The sequence below is a fragment of the Peromyscus leucopus genome, chromosome 1, assembly GCF_004664715.2.
Source record: "Peromyscus leucopus breed LL Stock chromosome 1, UCI_PerLeu_2.1, whole genome shotgun sequence".
Lineage (NCBI taxonomy): Eukaryota > Metazoa > Chordata > Mammalia > Rodentia > Cricetidae > Peromyscus > Peromyscus leucopus.
This window is the reverse complement of record NC_051063.1, coordinates 172,802,985-172,821,821: the sequence shown is the minus strand read 5'-3', so window position 1 is coordinate 172,821,821 and position 18,837 is coordinate 172,802,985. Positions and strand designations below refer to the sequence as shown.

General features: G+C 56.4%; 2 protein-coding genes across 4 annotated transcripts in view; one reads left to right on the top strand and one right to left on the bottom strand.

The window, feature by feature from the left end:
• Positions 1–3,570, top strand: part of Opa3 (outer mitochondrial membrane lipid metabolism regulator OPA3) — a 27,324-nt gene extending 23,754 nt beyond the window's left edge. Inside the window, exon 2 of the mRNA XM_037201756.1 lies at positions 1,547–3,570. Within this exon, the coding sequence (XP_037057651.1) occupies positions 1,547–1,980 (434 nt within the window). The 3' untranslated portion in view covers positions 1,981–3,570. The remainder of the gene's footprint in view (positions 1–1,546) is intronic.
• Positions 3,182–18,837, bottom strand: LOC114709870 (vasodilator stimulated phosphoprotein). 3 transcript variants are annotated; one of them, XM_028893861.2, is made up of 13 exons: positions 18,431–18,837; positions 10,824–10,995; positions 10,570–10,735; positions 8,391–8,475; positions 7,572–7,609; positions 7,219–7,460; positions 6,988–7,088; positions 5,880–5,931; positions 5,697–5,733; positions 5,435–5,480; positions 5,199–5,289; positions 4,121–4,178; positions 3,182–4,004 (listed from the first exon to the last, which is right to left on the bottom strand). In XM_028893861.2, the coding sequence occupies exons 1-13, from the start codon at positions 18,433–18,435 to the stop codon at positions 3,967–3,969; spliced, it is 1,131 nt and encodes a 376-aa protein (XP_028749694.1). In that variant the 5' UTR covers positions 18,436–18,837; the 3' UTR covers positions 3,182–3,966. The 3 variants fall into 3 exon arrangements, with proteins under 3 accessions (XP_028749694.1, XP_028749695.1, XP_028749697.1); XM_028893862.2 differs by having other exon boundaries at positions 7,219–7,457; XM_028893864.2 differs by having other exon boundaries at positions 5,697–5,730; positions 18,431–18,836.

Genomic DNA, 18,837 nt, shown 5'->3' with positions numbered 1-18,837 from the left:
TGCACTGTCCCATAATGTATAATTTAATTTTTAAATATCTTATTTCGTATTTGTGTTTATGAGCGTGTATCTGTGTGTGCCATGTGTGTTGGGGTGCCATGGAGGCCAGAGGAGGGCATCAGGTCCCCTGGAGTGACAGGCAGTAGTGAGCCGCCTAACGTGGGAGCTAGAAACTGCGCTCAGATCCCGAGCAGGAGCAGCGTGAGAGCCATCTCCCTGGCCCCGTAATGCATGGCTTTAGTCATGCACACCCAGTATGCACAAGCATACCATGGTGAGTAGGGGATCCTCCCAAAATTTCCTTGAAGACACAGTTTAGTTTTTGTTTGTTTTGTGTTTTTTCCAGACAGGGTTTCTCTGTGTAGCCCTGGCTGTCCTGGATCTCGCTCTGTAGCCCAGGCTGGTCTTGAACTCACAGAAATCCACCTGCCTCTGCCTCCTGAGTGCTGGGATTAAAGGCGCGCACCACCACTGCCTGGCGATTAATTTATTTTTATTTTATGTGTATGAATGTTTTGGGGGTCTTGTACCATGGGACCTCCTTGTGACTCTACCCCTGCAGTGGTTACCAGACTGGAAGTTTCTCACCCCCCAGCCAGGTTAGCATTTGCACCCATACCGCTTTCCAAGACCTTCTGGACGTTTTTTTAAAAATTTAATTTGTGTGTGTGTGGTGTGGTGTGTGTATGTGTGTGTGTGTATGTGGTGTGTGTGTGTGTATGTGCGTGTGTGTGCGTGTGTGTGTATGTGTGTCTCTGTGTGTATGTGTGTCTGTGTGTGTGTGTGTGTGTAGCTCAGGGGGTAACTCTGGAGTGGGCTTCTTCAGGTTCTGGGGTCACTGGGCTTACATGGCAGGCACCCTGACCCACCACCAAACCGTTGCTGACTTTGGATGTTATTTTATTCAATTTTTGGGTTTTTTTGTTGTTGTTGTTGTTGTTTTGGTTTGGTTTGGTTTTGAAACCAGAGTCTACCTCTAGCCCACAATGGCCTCTTGTTTCTTTCCCTGAGTGCCGAGATCATGGCCTCCTGAAGCACCATGACCTGCCTACTGGAGGGGGCTCTCATGTTGTTGGGGCCAGTTTCCAAAGATGACCTTGAATTTTTTTTGGGGGGGGGGTTCGAGACAGGGTTTCTCTGTGTAGTTTTGGTGCCTGTCCTGGAACTCACTCTGTAGACCAAGCTGGCCTCGAACTCACAGAGATCCTCCTGGCTCTGCCTCCGAGGGGCTGGGATTATAGGCCTATGCCATCAAACTCGGTTCCAGGTGGTGCCGGGGATTTTAAGTGTGGGATCTTGAATGCTAGGCCAGCGTTCTACCGACTGAGTCACATTCCCAGCCCCTGAACCATTTTAAAACCACGTCCTCGGGTCCCCCCCCTCCCAGGCCAGATAAGTCCTTATTCTAAGTGCGCGGACTGGGTGCCTGTCCTCTACGCAGGCGATTTTGGCTCTGATCCTCAAGACACGGAGCAGGGGCTAGTGCTTACAGGGGACAAGGAGCATCCCAGGCCACAGCAAACCCTGACCCCTTTCTTCCCTGCAGTGTACCACTGGGCAGAGATGCGGACCAAGATGAGCATCATGGGCTTCCACGCTGAGTCCATCAAGCCACTGAACGAGGAGGCCGCGGCCGAGCTGGGCGCGAACCTGCTGGGCGAGGCCATCATCTTCGGCTGCGCCGGCAGCTGCCTGCTGCTGGAGTTCTGGCGCCAGCAGTCACTGAGGCGCCGCAAGGAAGGGGAGCGCGTGGCCTCCCTGCTGTCGCTGAGGGACGACTTGGACCGCCTGGAGCACGTGGTGGGCGAGCTGCAGGTGCAGGTGCAGGCGGCCGTGCAGAGGAGCGAGCTGGACCAGCTGAAGGCCGAGCTGCGGGCGGAGCTGGAGGAGTTCAAAGGCCAGATCTGCACGGAGCGCCAGGAGCCGGAGCCGGAGCCGGAGCCTGAGCCCGAGCCCCAGCCTCCCAAAGCCTCCTTGTAGAGACCGCTAGACTGACCTCGGAGGACGTGGACTGCTGTCAGGCCTTGTGTGCCTGGCCTCTCTGCATGGGCCCATCCCCGACCTGGGCCAGCTGGCAATGCCCTGGTCTCGGGACAGAGAGGTCCTAGGCCGGGAGTGGTGTGAGTGCCCCTTTCCTCTCACCCACTGGTGGGGCATGCCAGGGACGCTCCCAGATTCCCAACCCTGGCCACCAGCACTCGGATACCGTACTTGGAAAGGGAGGGCACAGCCACCTAAGAACCCCTCGCCTAGGGCACTGGCCCACCACACTGGAACACTCCCTGCCTTGGAGTCCGACCCCACCTCCTTCCATCTACCTCACTTTTAAGGGAAAGAGGCCGGGTCTGCACGGTCACTCTGGCTCTCCTGCCTTTAGTCCGAGGCGCCTGTCTGGCATTCTCTCCTTGGTGGACCTTCCTCTAGTCCAGGTGCTGTCCACAAGCTGGCCGGGTGCCTCTTCCTCATCATGTCTCAGGAGGAAGTTGGTTCTAACCAAAAATGAGCCATTCTATCTCAGTCCCATTCACCTGTCTCCACTCAGCCCTCATTTCCACCCCCCCACAGCCTCTTTACTGGATTCTGTAAGGAACCACCTGCACCCCTAACCTCCGTCCGCCGCCACCACCACCCACGTTTCACAGCATTCTCAGGGACCCCCCCCCACCTTAGGTCTTCCAGGCAAAAGCCACTTAAAATAAGACAGACAGCCTCACCTCTGACCAAATGGAACATCCCAGAAGACCGATTCACTCCCTTACCCACTCCTTTACTAACCCACTGGGCCACAAAGGGGTGGCCTATGAGCTCTGACTTCTTTTTTTTTAATATTTTAAATGTTTTATAATTAAAGGAGCCCCAGGTTAAAGAGTGTGTCTCAAACCATCATGTGCTGAGTGGGCAGAAGTGTCACTAGGAAAGGACTTGGGGAGGGGAGGCAGTCACTTCTGAGACCTTCCCAGAGTTCAGCCGTAAGACTTAAGGGACACACCGCCCCAACACTAGGATGGAGGAGGCCGGCTGGAGGACCACCGAGGGGAAGGGCAGAACCAGGAGTGCGGACGACAGGACAGGGGGAGCGGGAGGCAGGGGGAGCAGGAGGCAGAGGGCCGTGGCATCCTTGCAAGGGTTCCCACAGCTGGCAGGAACCCCCCTCTTCCAAGTCACTCCAGAGACCTTCACATTTATAAAAACCGCAGATTTATTCAGCGAGGGCCCGTGTCCACGAAGCTAAGGTGTGGAAGTCGGAGGACCTATTTTTCCTCTTCTCCTTCCCCTGACTTCATCTTCCCAGAGGGCAAAAATGGTCTGGACCCTGAAATCCTAACCCAAATAAAAAAACCACAAAACTGAGGTTCCAAAAACATTAAAGAATCTTAATTCCTCGTAGAAAAGAGGGAGGAGCCAAGGCAAAGGGGGCGGTGTTCCTCGGGTGAGGGGAATCCCTCCCACCTGCTGGGATACCTCCCCTCTTACATAGCTGCCTCCAATGGGATAAGCCTGGGGTTATAGCATTTAAAAACTCCCACACCCCATTTTATCAAAACCAAAGAGAAAAAAAATTTCCCTTCCCCCCCAAACCCAAATATATATATATATTTTTTTCCTTAAAAAAAAAATCCAAGGCATTAAAGCGTTAAAGTGAATCCAGAACAAGGGAAGGTGAGATCCCTCCTTCCTTCCTCACTGTGGGTTACCGGTACATCCCCAGCAGAGGAACCAGCCCCAAGGGGATGGCAGAGGGGAAGGACCAAAGGGAGCAAAGGGGCGGGACCTCCTTAGCCAATCAGCAGCCAGCATGGGTGTGGCCGTGGCACCAGGAAGCCACACCCTCGGGGGTCTTCGGAGTGGGAGACAGTGGTGGAGAACGCCTGGTGTAGCCTTCTGGTGTGCGGTCAAGTTGAGGCGGGGAAGCAGGCGCCAGGGGGGAAGCGCAGAAGGAGAAATGGGTCTTCTGGGTCCCCGTGGTCAAGGCGAACCCCGCTTCCTCAGCTCCTGGACAAAGGCTGGAAGGAAGGAGGAGGAAGAATTCAGGCCAGTCTCTGCCCCTCCCCTTCCAAGGCAGGCTCCTCCGCGGACACGAGGCCCTTGGAAATGCCGCATTAGAACAGAGGCGCCTCACCTTCGATTATTTCCTCTTTCATCTTCTGCAGCTCCTTCCGCACCTCTTCCAGAAGCTCCTGAGAAACAATCAAGAGGGGACCTGGACTCGCAGAAGCAGTGACCTCCTCTCTTACTTCAACTTTCCTCAAGTTCTTTAACAAATTTTTTGTGTTTGCTTGTACCCGTATATGCATGCGCGGAACCTCCTTCTACCAGTGGAGGTTCCGCGGATGGAACTCAGGTTGTCAAGACTGGCACAGCACCTTTATCTGCTGAGCCATCATAACGGCCCACTTTATTGCAGGGACAGGGATCGATCCTAGGGCATCTTAAATGCTACCTAAGCATACTACCACTGAGCCACACCCCAGCCCCTCACTGGGGGATTCTAGGCAGGGGCTCCACCACTGAGCCACACCCCCGCCAGCCCCTCACTGGGGGATTCTAGGCAGGGGCTCCACCACTGAGCCACACCCCAGCCCCTCACTGGAGGATTCTAGGCAGGGGCTCTATCACTGAACCACACCCCAGCCCCTCACTGGGGGATTCTAGGCAGGGGCTCCACCACTGAGCCACACCCCAGCCCCTCACTGGGGGATTCTAGGCAGGGGCTCTACCACTGAGCCACACTCCAGCCCCTCACTGGGGGTTCTAGGCACTCTTCTGCTGACAAAGTTCCCCTTCTTCCTTCCTCTTTGAGAAGACAGAGGAAGCCGGTTCAACAACCTTTCTCACCCTCATCCTTTGACACAACTGCCAAGGTCACAAAATGATGGGGATGTTCTATAGAAGAATTCTAGATCTTTGGGGCCAGCAGAAGCTGGAGCGCATCCAGGAAGAAGCTTGCCAAATGCGCAGTCTCCTGCCAACTCTGACTAGAGACGGATATCGGGAGCCACCGAGCTGAGTGAGCACCGTGCGTACTCAGCAGGCACGAGTGACAGATGGCACGGCCTGTCGAGGCACCGTCCTCCCGGACCCCACCCACCGTCTCCCTTTCTCACACTACAAGACTGGGGTTTCTAAGCCTTCTCTGGAACCATTCAGGACCCAGGTCTGTCACTCTGGGCACCATGACAGCTGCTGCCCCAGGGTACCTGCTTCACCCTCTCCAAGTCAGAGTCATCGCTGGAGCTGGGGGTAGAGGGGTGGGCCTCGGAGGTAGTCACGGAAGACGATGACTTCATCCTGGAAGGGTTGGTGTGGAACAGGGAAGAGGTTAGGGAGGGGCGCTGCCCCCCCCTCCCGGTCCAGAGGTTACATTGTATTCCCTCTTGTACAAGAGAAAAGTTCAACACTTTTGAGGGGTGGATCCCCAATACTGATGGTCTACCTTGGCAAGGTTGTGCTGTTCTTCTCCCAGGGTCTCCGCACAGATTCTGGGTAGATGGGGGAGCAACAGATCAGAAAGATCGAGACAAGCGCTGCCCCTCACCAAAATATACCGCCACCCAACCCACCAGGTCAAAGAACTATTTTAGAAAACTACAATCCCCAGAATTATTTTCACAGGTTTCCCATGCGTGTGCTTTCAAAGCAAGAACAATGCATCCTGGGATTTGTAGTTTCTATGGCTACATAGGGCTGTCACTCACCACTCTGGGCGGGGACTCGGGCCTCTGGTTCCTCCTGCTGGCAGTAAATAAAAGTATCATAAACCACCCTTTCCATGCCTATGTTCCTCCTCGAGGTCCAAAGCCAGACCAAGCCTGTCACACCTCCTCCCTGCCCTAGGGTACATATTAAGGACTATAGAGCAGGAAAAGCCCCCGACTTACACTGGCTGAGTCGTCTTTGGGGGGCTTCTCCCCAACCTGTGTGGCTTTCCTTCTGCAGAGGGGCAAGCAAGAACAAGCTACATTTCACGGTCCGCCACTCAGCAGCACCCCTCCCAACTGCCCAATTCCAGAATAATCCGAGAAGTTAAAGAAGGGGCCTGCGAGGCGGCTCAGTGGACAGAGGTGCTTGCCACCAAGCCAGATCACCCGATTTAATCCCAAGGACCCATGTAGTTGAAAGTAGAGAACTAAATCCTGCAGATTATCCTCTAATCTCCAAATATGTGCCCACACATACAAACACACACACACACACACACACACACACACATTGAATAAATGTAATAATTTTTTCTTTTTTTTTTTTTTAAAGAGGCAGACATATCTCTGTGACTTCAAAGCTAGCCTAGTCTACATAGTGTCTTAGAAAACAAAAGTAGATAAGAACAGCATGGCACAAGCCTGTGATCCCAGCATTGAGAGGCAGAGGCAGGAGAATCATTCCAAGTTCCAGCCCAGCCAGGGCTGAGAACAGCAACACCACCCACAAAAATCCAGTTTAGGGCCAGTGAGATGGTTCAGTGAGTAAGGGTGCTGGCCGCCAAGCCCAACAGCCTGAGTTCAATTCCCAGAACCCACACCGTGAGGGAGAGAAAGGACTCCTCCCAGGTGCCAAGGGCAAACTCGTACATGCGATGAAAAAACATAAACTTAAATTTTGTATAAAAATATCCAGCTGAGAGATTGTTCCTCTAGAATTTGGAAGGGTCCCCCATAATCCCCACCTCCGGAAATCATAAGAACTGTAAGGGTGAGCAGGTTTCAAGATCAGCAAGCTGAGGTTCTTAAGAATCTGTTTCCAGAACATTCAAGTGGAATTGCCTGGGGTCCTAACACTGAGAGTCAGGACATGTTACAGTCCGTGAGCCACCTCAGAGGAGGACAGTCTCCAGCACTGTGTCCCAGACATGGCTGTCACCATCAGGCAGGGCTGGCCCCCCAGTACTCAGGGGGCTGAGAGGCCCCACGCTCAGAGTTTAGCCTGGGCACTCCCAAAGCCTGGCCCCCAAACTGCCCTGCGGCTGACTCCTGAGGGCCCCAGGCTCACCTCCGGGCCAGCATGGCGTTCATCTCTTCCATCAGCCCCCCGCCAGTGCCTCGACTACTCTCTGCCTTGGGGGCCAAGGGCCCCCCAGAGGCCTCCTCCTGCTGAAGGAATGAAAAAGGGGAGGTGGCTTTAAAGGCAGGCCAGGTGACCTCCCAGGCCTCTTGTGACACCTTTGGGGGACTCTGACCACCTCCCATTGTCCCCTCAGGGCTTCACCTCCCAGACACTCACCTTGCTCACTTTCCTGAGTTTGGCTCCAGCAATGGCAGCAGCCAGGCCTGGGGCCCCGGAACCCCCACCACTGGGGCCCTGTGCTGTGGGGAGTGGGGGTGCAGGGGGCGGGGCTCCCCCTGCTCCATGACCTGCTGCAGATACCCCTGATGGGGGAAGGCCCGGGGGTGGAGGGGGGCCCGGAGGAGGGGGAGGTCCTGGAGGGGGAGGTGGACCTCCCGCTGGGGGAGCAGGTGGACCTCCTGCAATAAACACACAGAGGATGTTATTGCTGAGAGAGAAGCCTTCTTTGTCCCGCCTGCCCAACCCGGTCCTCCGGGGAGGTCCCCGTGACCTGGAGGTGGAGCCATTACCTGCGTTCGAGACCCGGCGCTCCATGTGCTCAGGCTGCCTGTACAGGGGAAAGGAAGCTGCCTTCAGTACCCAGACCCAGCCACGGGGCCAGAAGCCTCTGGTTCCTCCCTCAGAGGTCACCAGCGAGGCCAGCGGCTCCCTCCTACATCTGCCTTCCAAGGGCCCAGGGAAGGAGGGGTGAGAACCAGAGGCAGGAGGCACCCACAGGGGCTGGGCGGAAGCCTGCTTCTCAACTGCCACACGTAGCTGATTATAAAGTAGCCAAGGGTCTCAGAAAGCTGCGGAACCCGGGTGCGGAGTCCCGGGCGCTGGAATGGTGCATTCTCTTATCAGATCCTTGGGGTGGTTTTCTTTTTTTTCTCTATTGAGACAAGGTCTCACTGTGTAGCCTCGGCTGGCCTGGAACTTACTCTGTAGAACAAGGTGGATTCGGACTTGCAGATGTGCCCGCCTCTACCTTTCATTGAATGATTGGAATTAAAGGTATGCTCCAACAAATCCAGCAAGGGGTTCTTTTACTATAACAAGGTCTCATACTGATTTCGAAGGCAGCCTGGAATTCACTCTGGAGCCCAGGCTAGCCTCAAACTCTCATCAATCCTCCTGCCTCTGCATCCTGTGTACTGATGACAGACAGGTGTGAGCTGCCTGGCCCAGCCTTGCAGTACATTTCTTGACCTCCGGGAGCTTGGGGAGTGGTGTCTGAATGCTGTTTGCTTCCAGACCCTTGGACCTTGGACCTTTCCAGAAGGTGAAACCTGGCAGAGTTCTGAACTCCGGGAGCTACGGACCACCCTAAAGGGAGGGAGGGTCCCCACCTTTTCTGTTGTTCCTGGTCCTCTGGGGAGGGGCCATTCTGTGCAGACCAGGCAGGGGGTGCTGGGGCCAGGGGAGGGCCACCTCCTGGAAGGTGAAGGGAAACCACAGTGAGAATGTGGGAGCTCTCCCCTCCTCAGTCTCCCCTTCCCTCATGACGATGTCATCCCACTGAACGAGAGACCCTAACATCCCTCCATAGGGGGCCGCACACAGGAAAGACAGCAAGCAGCAGCCTCCTGGGCCTGAGGTGTGGCGAGGTGGGTGCTGCTGGGACATGGAAGTGCCACTAGTCTCTAGGCCATGCAGACTGGAAACCTGCAGGAACAATCACTTTTCCAGCCCCGAGGGAACGCACACAGGCCTGCGCCTCTCTTTACATTTCTCCACGCACACACAATGAGTGAGCCATTCCATTAGTACTGACAAGGCCCTGCGATGCCAACGCCTCAGTCAACCTACAAAAAGCAGAACAGCTACCTAGGACACAACCTTGAAAGTGCCGTCCAGGGGGCTGGGGTGTGGCTCAGTGGTAGAGCCCCTGCCTAGAATTCCCCAGTGAGGGGCTGGGGTGTGACTCAGTGGTAGAACATTTGCCTAGAATCCCCCAGTGAGGGGCTGGGGTGTGACTCAGTGGTAGAACCCAAGGCCCCTTGTTCAGTCTCCACCACCTCAAAAAAAAAAAAAAAAAAAAAAAAAAAAAAGACAGTCTTGGCCTCATTAGGGAACTTAAAAAATAAATAAATAAAGGGAGTCCTGTTCCCAGCACTAGACCCATATATCACATCACCACCACCCCCTTCCCGTGAGTTGAACAGTTTTGAAAATGTAAGAAATACCATGTAACCAGGCACAGTGGCGCACACCTTTAACCCCAGCACTAGGGAGGCAGAGGCAGGGGGATCTCTGTGAGTTCCAAGCCAGCTAGGGCTATGTAGAGAAGCCCTGTCTCAAAACAAATAAATAAATAAATAAATAAATAGGAAAGCCGACTCCTGGGGGGTAAGGCAGCTGCTGCTGGGCCTGGAGACCCGAGTTCAGTCCCTGGCCCACACGGTGGAAGGACGGCAAACTCCCACCCGCTGCCCCCTCTCCTCCGCACAACCAGAGCCCAGGGTGCACACACTAAATGGATGGATGCAATTTAAAAACTTTAAAGAAGTAGAAACAGCACACGGTGAACTGGGATGGTACCCAGGGTCTGGTACACACTGGGCAAGCCTGTACCACCGACCCTTCGCCACAGCATGCTCCCTGTGGACTTTGTTTTACACCAAATCTGGCTATGTAGCCCAGGCTGGCCCAGGACTCTCCATCCGCCTCACCTCAAAGGCTCATATTACAAGGATGTGCCACCATGACCAACACAGGGAGCATGGTGGAGGCTGGACAGACAGACATCTTGGTCCAGCACATGGTCACAGGGAACATGCGATCACACCTCGGCACACACCGGGCACGGACAATTGTCACGGGAGTTTTCCATGATGTCCATGGGTTAGCTGACTTACAGACAGGTAGACCCAAGCCTCCAAGCGCAGGATGGCAGCTTCAGGCTTCCCAGCACTCACCCCAAACCCCATTTAAAAAGAAGTAAGTGTATGGGTGCTTTGCCTACACATACATGTCTGTGAACCACACGTGTGCCTAGTCCCCACAAAGGCCAGAAGATGTCAGACCTTAGGGACTGTGAGCCACTCACCACGTAGGTGCTGAGAATCAAACCCAGGTCCTCTGGAAGAGCAGTAAATGCTATTAAGCACCGAACCATCTCTCCAGACCCCCAGCATGTGCATGCACACATATGTACACACACACACACACACACACACACACACACACACACACACACACACAAACTTTTTTTAAAGATAGTCTTATGTAGCTCAGGCTGGTCTCAACCTTGCTGTGTAGCTGAGGATAGCCTTAACCTCATCATCCTCCACCTGCCAAGCGATGGCATGCGGTACCAGGCCTAGTTTATGCAGTGCCGGGGTCTGAACTCGGAGCTTCACGCATGCTGGGTGAGCTCTCCACCTACAGATCGCTGTTCCCAGTCTGATTTTACTGACTTGTTTATTCGTGACGGGGCTATGTCATCCAGGCTGGCCTGGGACTTGTTACAATCCTTCTGCCTCAGCCTCCCAAGTGCACGGACCCCGTCCCACCCGCCCATCTAACCTTCCAAGGCCTCCAGGGCACTGGCCATGCCGGCTGCGAACTGGGCTGCGTCCTCCTTGCTGCCGAAGTTGAGGCCCCAGACCTGGCGCGCGTCGCGCCACTGATGGAAGACGGGAGTGGCCTGGTTGTACTTGACACCCCGGATGATGGCACAGTTGATAACCACCTACAAAAGGGAGCGGGCAGGTGAAGGGGGACCAGCGCTGGGCGGCAAGGAGACAGAGGGCCGGAGGACCGAGGGAGGGAGCCTGCACCTGCTGGTCCGGCTGCATCTTGCGGCCAACGACTCGGAAGGAGTTGGCGGTGGGGTTGTGGTAGATCTGGACTCGGCTGAAGGTCTGGGGACCGGTGCCAGCCGGGAGCCAACGCTTATTGCTGTCATCATACACCATCACGGTAGCCCGGCTGGAACAGATGACCGTTTCGCTGCGAGGAGAGAGAACAGAGGGCCGGTCACAGTCTTCATGTGGGTCTGACCAGAACGGGAGGGAGGGAGAGCACGCAGCGGGAGACAGAGAGATGGGGAGGATTCAGACATCCTCCCCAGAGGCCCACACGGAGCGGGACACCAGGAGAGGGTGACATATAGCAAAAAGATATTAAAGGGAGAACAAAGCATGGCCCAGAGAGAGAGAAAAAAAAGTGCCGGACACCAAACTGATGATCCAAGCACAATCTCCTGGACCCATACAGTAGAAGCAGAAAACTGATTGCACATAGGGTCCCCCCCCCAGGGGCTGGGGTGTGGCTCAGTGGTGGAGCCCCTGCCTAGAATCCCCCAGTGAGGGGCTGGGGTGTGGCTCAGTGGTAGAGCCCCTGCCTAGAATCCTCCAGGGAGGGGCTGGGGTGTGGCTCAGTGGTAGAGCCCCTGCCTAGAATCCCCTAGTGAGGGGCTGGGGGTGTGGTTCAGTGGTAGAGCTCCTGCCTAGAATCCCCCAGTGAGGGGCTGGGGGTGTGGCTCAGTGGTGGAGCCCCTTCCTAGAATCCCCCAGTGAGGGGCTGGGGTGTGACTCAGTGGTAGAGCCCCTGCCTAGAATCCTCCAGTGAGGGGCTGGGGTGTGGCTCAGTGGTAGAATACTCAAGCTTGCCCAGCTTGCTCAAGGCCCTTGGTTGAATCCACAGTACTATTTTGTTTGTTTGTTTGTTTTTGTTTTTGTTTTTGGAGACAGGGTTTATCTGTGTAGTTTTGCGCCTTTCCTGGATCTTGCTCCATAGACCGGGCTGGCCTCGAACCCAGAAAGATCCGCCTGCCTCTGCCTCCCAGTGCTGGGATTAAAGGCGTGCGCCACCACCACCCGGCTCCGAGGTACTATTTTTAAAAAAAAGAAAAAAAAAAGATACAGACTGACAGATGAGCGCACTGTGGGGAAGAGATGAACAGGCAGGCTGCACACAGGAAGAGGCAGAAAGAAAGATAAGGTAGGGCTCAGAAGGCTTGAGCTGAGGACCTCGGGGTCCTGGGCTCAACCTCTACAGCCTTAATCCAAAGTGAGTACAAGCTGAGTAGAAAAGGCAGAGATGCCGGGACTAGCAGACAGCCAAGAAGTGAGGTAGGAACAGCCCCGGGCTGGCCTCAGTTTCCTGGTCCCTACCACGTCTCCAACCCCGCCTCTGCCCTCGGCTCAGGTCAGATGAGGAAGCTGAGGTCGGAGGGCAGGAAGGTGTGAGGAAAGATTCCAGGACCCCGGTGAGCTTCCCCAGAGGCCGCTTTTACTGGCCACCTGGTCCTTCTGGTTCCCCGGGGCACACACACAGCCATTTGGCTCACATTCCTGGCTGCAGTCACGCCCTGTGGCTGGGGATGGAGACACAGCGGTGTCCCAGACAGATCTCCCTGCCACCAGTGTGTTCCGGTGCCGGGGACAGACCTGTGCTGGCAGGAACACCTCGCCGAGCAGCCGGCCCAGCCTGGGAGAGAGCTCAGGCAGAGCTGAGGAGAGCCACTGGCTGGCTGACAGGGCAAAACGCAGCCCAGATTTGGGAGTGGGACACCACTGACCTAGCTCTGACCCCCACGGCCGCCGCCGAAGCCCATGTCTTCCACATGGTCGCTGAGGGAAGACATGATGGGCCCTCCCTCCCTCCCAAAGGCCTTGAGAGGGAGGAATGAGTCTAATTACTTACAAGGACTGGGCACAGTACCTAGTATACACCGAGCACTCTGTCACTCAGCAAGCACTGGGGTACTGAGTGCTTGGTCAATGTCAGCACTGGGGCACCGTGTACTCAACCAGTCAGTGCTGAGTCCTCAGTACTGTCAGTACTAGGGTACCCTGAACATCTCCATCCCACAAGACCCTCTCCCCCCACCCCAAACCTGCCCTCCTGGAAGGTCCAGTTCTCCAGGGCGGGCACGAAGGCTCCAGACAGGAAGTAACTTGGCCAAGGTCACACACACAGACAGGGGAAGTGGGGGGAGCTTAGGCCCCACCCCCCACCAGACAGGGGAAGTGGGGGGAGCGCACCCCACCCCCCACTAGGCTTTTTCCTGAAAAGAAGAAGTTTGTGGTTTCCAGGGGAGAGAAACTGTACCCCACAATGGCTGGGCTGGGGTCTGGGGTGTGTCGCTGTGCCGTGGGGAAAGCCCCTCGGCAGGCAGGCCCCTGCACTGCAGACCGAGCCCGGCGCCCCAACTTTGCATGCACGTTGCTCCTCTATCAAAAGGCTGGGCTCATGCCTCGAGCCTTCCCAAGCCCCTCACTCGGCTCCCACTGCAACCCTTCAGGGTGGATGCTGTTCTTCCAGGGCGCAGCGCAGAGGGCCCAGAGAGGTGGAGTATCCCACCCACAGTCACACAGCCCCGCCGCGGCAGAGGCAGGCTCCTAAGCCAGATGGCTCCCAGGTCCCAGTCCTAACCACAGAGCTGTGGGTTCGACCCACACACACATCAGGCATCACTGGAAACAGGCATAGCTTCAGGGACCGTTTCTGGCTCGGGCACCCTGGGCAGGGCAGGGTTAAAGCCTCACCCACACCTGCCGCCCACACCCAGGGCAGACTCTGGCCAGATGCCCAGGGTATCACTGCCCCGCCCCGGTGCACTTTGGCCTCCCAGGTGGTCCTGCCCTGTCTGCCCTGGCTCCGGTCGGTCCCCTGGTCCAGAGAGGACACTGCTGGCTGCCTGAACCTGCGCTCGGTCCCACCCTTTAGAGAAGGACTCTGTTGGTCGCCCGTTCTCACGGCTCTATCCTCTCTCCGCTTGCACATCCCCGCTCTGCCTAGATGTCCTCCCTTCCCACAAGGCCTCCACCTCATCTGCACTCCTCAGCCGTCCTTCCTGCTCGCTCCACAGTCTTTGGAGACACCCTTGTAACTTAAGCTCCCGATAAAACAAAACCCAGAACTGGCCTCAGCTGGATGGGGCCGGAGCCTATCATCGTCCTAGCACTCAGGGGGCAGAGGCAAGGGGGAAATCTCAAGTTCGAGGCCAGCCTGGTGCTACACAGTGCGACCCGGCCTCAAATAAATGCCCGGCGAGGGCTGGAGATCCACGGGGCTTGCCTCCAAGCCTCAGGCCTCGAGTTCGATCCCGGAAACACACTGGCGGGAGGGAGAACGGACTCCCACAAGCTGTCTTCTGACCATCACACACCTGAAATCAAACTAGATGATTTTTTTTTTTCATAGCTGAGGACCGAACCCAGGGCCTACCACTGAGCTAAATCCCCAACCCCAAACTAAATGATTTTTAAAAAATCCTCAAAACAGAAAAGAAAAGGTTAAGAAAGAGTAAACCGGGTCAAAAGCGTGAGAACTTGGAAGTGTTTTTCCCCCCTGGCCCTTGCCACCTGAGAAGCTGCCTGTGTCAGCCACCACCTTTTTTTAAAGCGGCGCCCCTTTGAGTCACACTCCTTCATACTCTGCCTTTTTTAAAAATATCAACCCCACTGTTTCCTCATCTTTCAGTGAGGTTAAGGAGTCGAGGCGCACACGGTTCAAATGGGAGCCTCCCCGCGCGCGCGTGCGCTGTGTGATCTCTGCCAAGCGTCTCCACCTCTCTGTGCCTGCGCTTCAGCATCGTCAGAGGCTAGGCCTCAGTCTAGATCATCAGTTTGCTGAGTGCTGCGGGTGGAAACTGGAGCCCAAAGCCTGGAACGGCGTCGTCGTTGACCCTCAAATGTCAGCGGCTACTGTTGAGTCTGCTCTTTACAGCTGCTGAGTCCTCCCGAGCACTGAGCACCATGCTAGGTTCTTGGGATCCTTGGGGACCCGATCTTTCAGCAGAGGAAATAAAAGAGGGCTAAGTATCCCAGGCTAGAGAACATATGCCCGTGATCTTGTACTTGGGAGGCAAAGCGGGAGGATCTCTGTAGGCTTGAAGCCAGCCTGAGACCTTGTGTCAACTGTCCCAAAAGGGGCTGAAATGGAAAATCCCCACAGGAGGGACACACATGTGACCCCGACGACCTGGGATGGATCCCCAGAACCCACACGGCGGATAGGGGAGACCCGACTCCCATAGCTGTCTTCTGAACTCCACATCCCTCGCACACGCCCATCCTCACCAAAATAAATAAATGCAAAAACTAACAACTTTTTTTTTCCTAAGGAAAGAAAAATAACCGAAAATTCCACAGCCAGGACCTCGGCAGGGATGGGGGTGGCAGGGTGAGTGACCCCATTTCTTGAGGGTCTCTTTTCTCCCTAGGCGGCCAGTTCCACACCCACCCTCCCTCTCTGTGTAGCTTCACTTCTGGAGCCCCAGTCTCCAGCCTGGGATTCCCCCACTCGCTGAGTCTGTTGAAGGAGAACAGAGGCCTGAACCCACAACCCTGCAACTGACACCCCCACCCCGGCAGTGGGAGTCCTAGGAGGGAGGGGACGGAGGGGACCCAGCCAGCTCAGGCACCTTCCTCATTGAGTCTGGCCCTTCCCTTCGCTGCCCGCAACCCCCAAGCCTTACCTCACCAGCTCCTTGCACCATTGACACTATACACACACAAACACACACACACACACACACCCTCATTCTAAAGCAGGCTTACAGACAGGTCAAGTTCTGTCTATGGAGTTTTGGGGGGTTCATTTTACCCCATCCGGTGGGCCTCAGTTTCTCCTAAGTGAACAGGAAGGCAAAGGTGCTCGCTTAGGCGGGTTGGCTTACTGAAACAGGCTCAGTGTAGCCCAGGCTGAGCTAGAACTTACTCTGTAGCACAGGCTGGCCGCAAACTTGCTATGTAGCAGAGAATGACTTTGGGGGGAAATGTTTTTTAATAGTGAATGTGTTATTTGTACAAAAACAAAACACCCCCCACCACAAATGGTTCTTTTTTTTCTTTTTCCATAATACCACTAGATTTAAACAGTCCCGGGCACAAATTTAAACGTTACCACCTCCAAACTGTTTGGCTTTATAGATTTATTTTTGAGACAGGGACTCAGTAGCCCAAGCTGGCCTCCAAGTGGTAGCTCCAAGTGCTACCGTTACAAGCATGAGTCACCACACTGTACTCCCAAACTGTTAAACTTTAACAGGCCATTTCCTTAATGTCTCTGTGGCTCAGTTTTACTACCTGTAAAATGGGGGCAAGACCAGGACACAAGCTTGGACTAGCATCATGCTTAACTGTGGTGGAGGTTTAAACGGAATCAGACCCGTATTACAGCGCCTGGCACAAAGATGTGTGACTGAACCGGCCTCGTCATTTCAGAATAAAGTAACAGTCGCTGCTTCTGTTATTATTGCAAGAGGAAAGGAATGAACCCAAGTGCTTTCAGAACGCTGTCTGCCCAAGGGCCTTCAGACCTCTGACCCCTTCTCTGCCTCCCCAGCTCCCGGATGCAGCAGACACTCGGCAAATATTTGTCAAACTGGGAGAAAAAGAACCATATCTTGTAATTTTCCATCCCAACTACCTCCTTTCCCACTGCCCCAGGGCTGTCCCCAGACAAACCAGTCCTCCCCCTTCCCCAACACAGCACAGGAACCTCTGAGGGCCCCGGACCCAGGCTCCTCGCTTCAGGGCCTCAGTTTACCCAGCTGGGAAAAGGGGATGGGTCTCTCTCTCTCTTAATCCTAGCTGTCCTAGGATTAAAGTAACACAGCCCAGCAAGTGACCAAGGACAAGGGAGACCCTCTCTTAAGAGGGTGGGGGACCAGGTCCACTTGTGGCCACCCTCAGGGGAGGGAGGTCTGTCCCGGGTCACAGCCAGTCGAGGGGCGGGCTGCAGGAGGACCCGGGGCTGGGGGTGAGGGTGCAGGGGGCCGGCCTAGACGTTGCTCCTGCCCTTTTACGGTCTCAGCGAGTGAGGCGGCACTAACTCGGACATCCGCCATCCGCCTTCCACCGGGCCTGGGACCGGAAACGGGTGGGGGAGGGGCAGGGCTGGGGGCAGCAGGAGAGGAGAGTGGGGGGGGGCGGGTGGAGGAACTGACCCCCTTTCGGGGGACAGCACTCCCAGGGGGGAGGGAAGGGCAGGCAGGAAGTCTTCAGGGTGTCTCGAGGTCCCCCCTTCCAGCTCCAGATCCCAACACTCCCACATGCCAAGGGACAGACACGGGAGGGAGGGAGGGGTCACCGCTCAGGGTCCTGGAGAGGAATGTCACCCTGATGTCAGAGGGCCGGAGTGGAGGACGTGCGCACGGGGTTAAGCCCAAACTGTCCCCAGGAGACTCCTCCTCTAGCCAGGGGCTTTGGGGCAGGAAGTGCCTGCCAAAGTGGAGGAAGGGAGATAGTATTGTCAAGATGTAGCCCCAAGGGAGAGATTATGGGGGGGGGGGGACGCTGAGGGGAGGCCTCTGCCGGCCCAGCCCCGCCCTCAGGTGAGCCCAGGAGTTCAGGGCAGGTCCAGGGAAGACATTAATTAAAACCAAACCAAACAAAACAAAAAAAAGATCCCTAGGTCCCCCTCACCCCCGGGATTAAATTCCTGAGAAGAGCTGGAAGAAGCTGGTAAGCCTGGGTCCCTGAGGGAGAAGGCTGTGACCTTGACGCTTTCCAGCGCCCCCTCCTCCAATCCCACGGCTTGGGGAAGGGGGGGGTGACACCCGGCAACACTGAGCCCAGGGGGAGGGGCCGTGATGTGGGGAAAGCAGCTGGCCCACAAAGCTCACTCGGGGGCCCGCCCCCCACACCAGCTGTCTCGACAGGTGAGTCAGGAAGACAAAGGCCCCCCTTCCCCAGCTGCCGCGCCCCCTCCCTCCCGGGCCACCAGGTTGGGGGGGGGGGCGTCCAGAGCCGCCCTCTGGCCCGGGAGTCGCCCCGGGCCTGGAGTGCTCCCGGGCCCTGGGACCCAGCCTGGGTACCTAGGGGGAGAGGAGTCCCATCCAGACCCTCCAGGCCCTGTGGATCAGATTCGCAAAAACCCTCTCCACCGGAGAACCTCCGTGTCCCCCAAATGTAGAGGCAGCAAGAAGTACCCCCGAAGTTAAGGACCGCGGTCCCGCTCTGGGACACCCATCCAGCGCCCCAGACGCAGGGGTCCGAAGACCACTACCCGAGAGGCTCAGAGTTTCAGAGCTCGGCTTCTCAAGCCATCCTCCCACTACCTCCCCAAGACCTGGACCGGAGTTTGGGGCGGTAACTCTGAGCCCCGCTTACACCGGATGCTTCTACCTATCTGCCAACTCGGAGGTGCTCCCCTAAAAGTCTTCAGGTTCTGAGTCCCGAGAGCGCCCCTAAACCTGAAAGCCATCAGGAGAACCTCAGCCGGCGCCGCCTCAAGCCTTTGGGGAGTAGTGCGGAGAAAGGGGGTGTCGATATTTACAGATCGCTCCAGGAGGCACCGGCTCAGAGTTGGGACGCCCGAAGCCCGGTGTCCCCCCTAAATCCAGCCCTGAACGAGCCGAGGGGGAGGGGGACAAAGGCGGGGCGCGGAGCCGGCGCCCGGCTGGAACCGGGCTGGGGGGTTCGGGGCTCACCTCATGGCTGCGCGGAGGGCGGGCGGCGCGCCCGCGGGGAGTGCTCCCGGGGCGCCCCTGATTGGAAGTGCAAGGGTGCGGGGCTGGCTCCAGGTTCTGCTCAGTCTCTCTCGGGGTCCCGCCCCATAGAGTCCAGCTTCCTGGGGAGAACGTGGACCGGGCCGGGGCGGGTCCTCGCGCGCCTCCGCCCTCCGCTGCTCTGATGGACTGAGATCCCGTGTGATGGAAAGCGGGGTGTAGAGTCCGGACCTCTCCGGCGCACCCCCTCGGCCGGCAGCACCGACGCGGTTACTCTTACTACTGTACTCTCTTTGCTACATTTCGTTCCAAAATTCCACTCCCCGCGCCCACAATGCCCCGCGCCTTAAAGGGGCCGTGAACACCTCCAGGCGGGGGATGGAGAGCGT

What these genes read in the sequence shown, in the direction of transcription:
- LOC114709870 (XM_028893861.2), bottom strand. An exon ending in AACGCCATGCTGGCCCGGAG is followed by an intron (nt 5,932 to 6,987) that starts GTGAGCCTGGGG and finishes GCCCCTCTGCAG; the next exon opens with AAGGAAAGCCACACAGGTTG. An exon ending in CCGAGTCCCCGCCCAGAGTG is followed by an intron (nt 5,481 to 5,696) that starts GTGAGTGACAGC and finishes CCATCTACCCAG; the next exon opens with AATCTGTGCGGAGACCCTGG.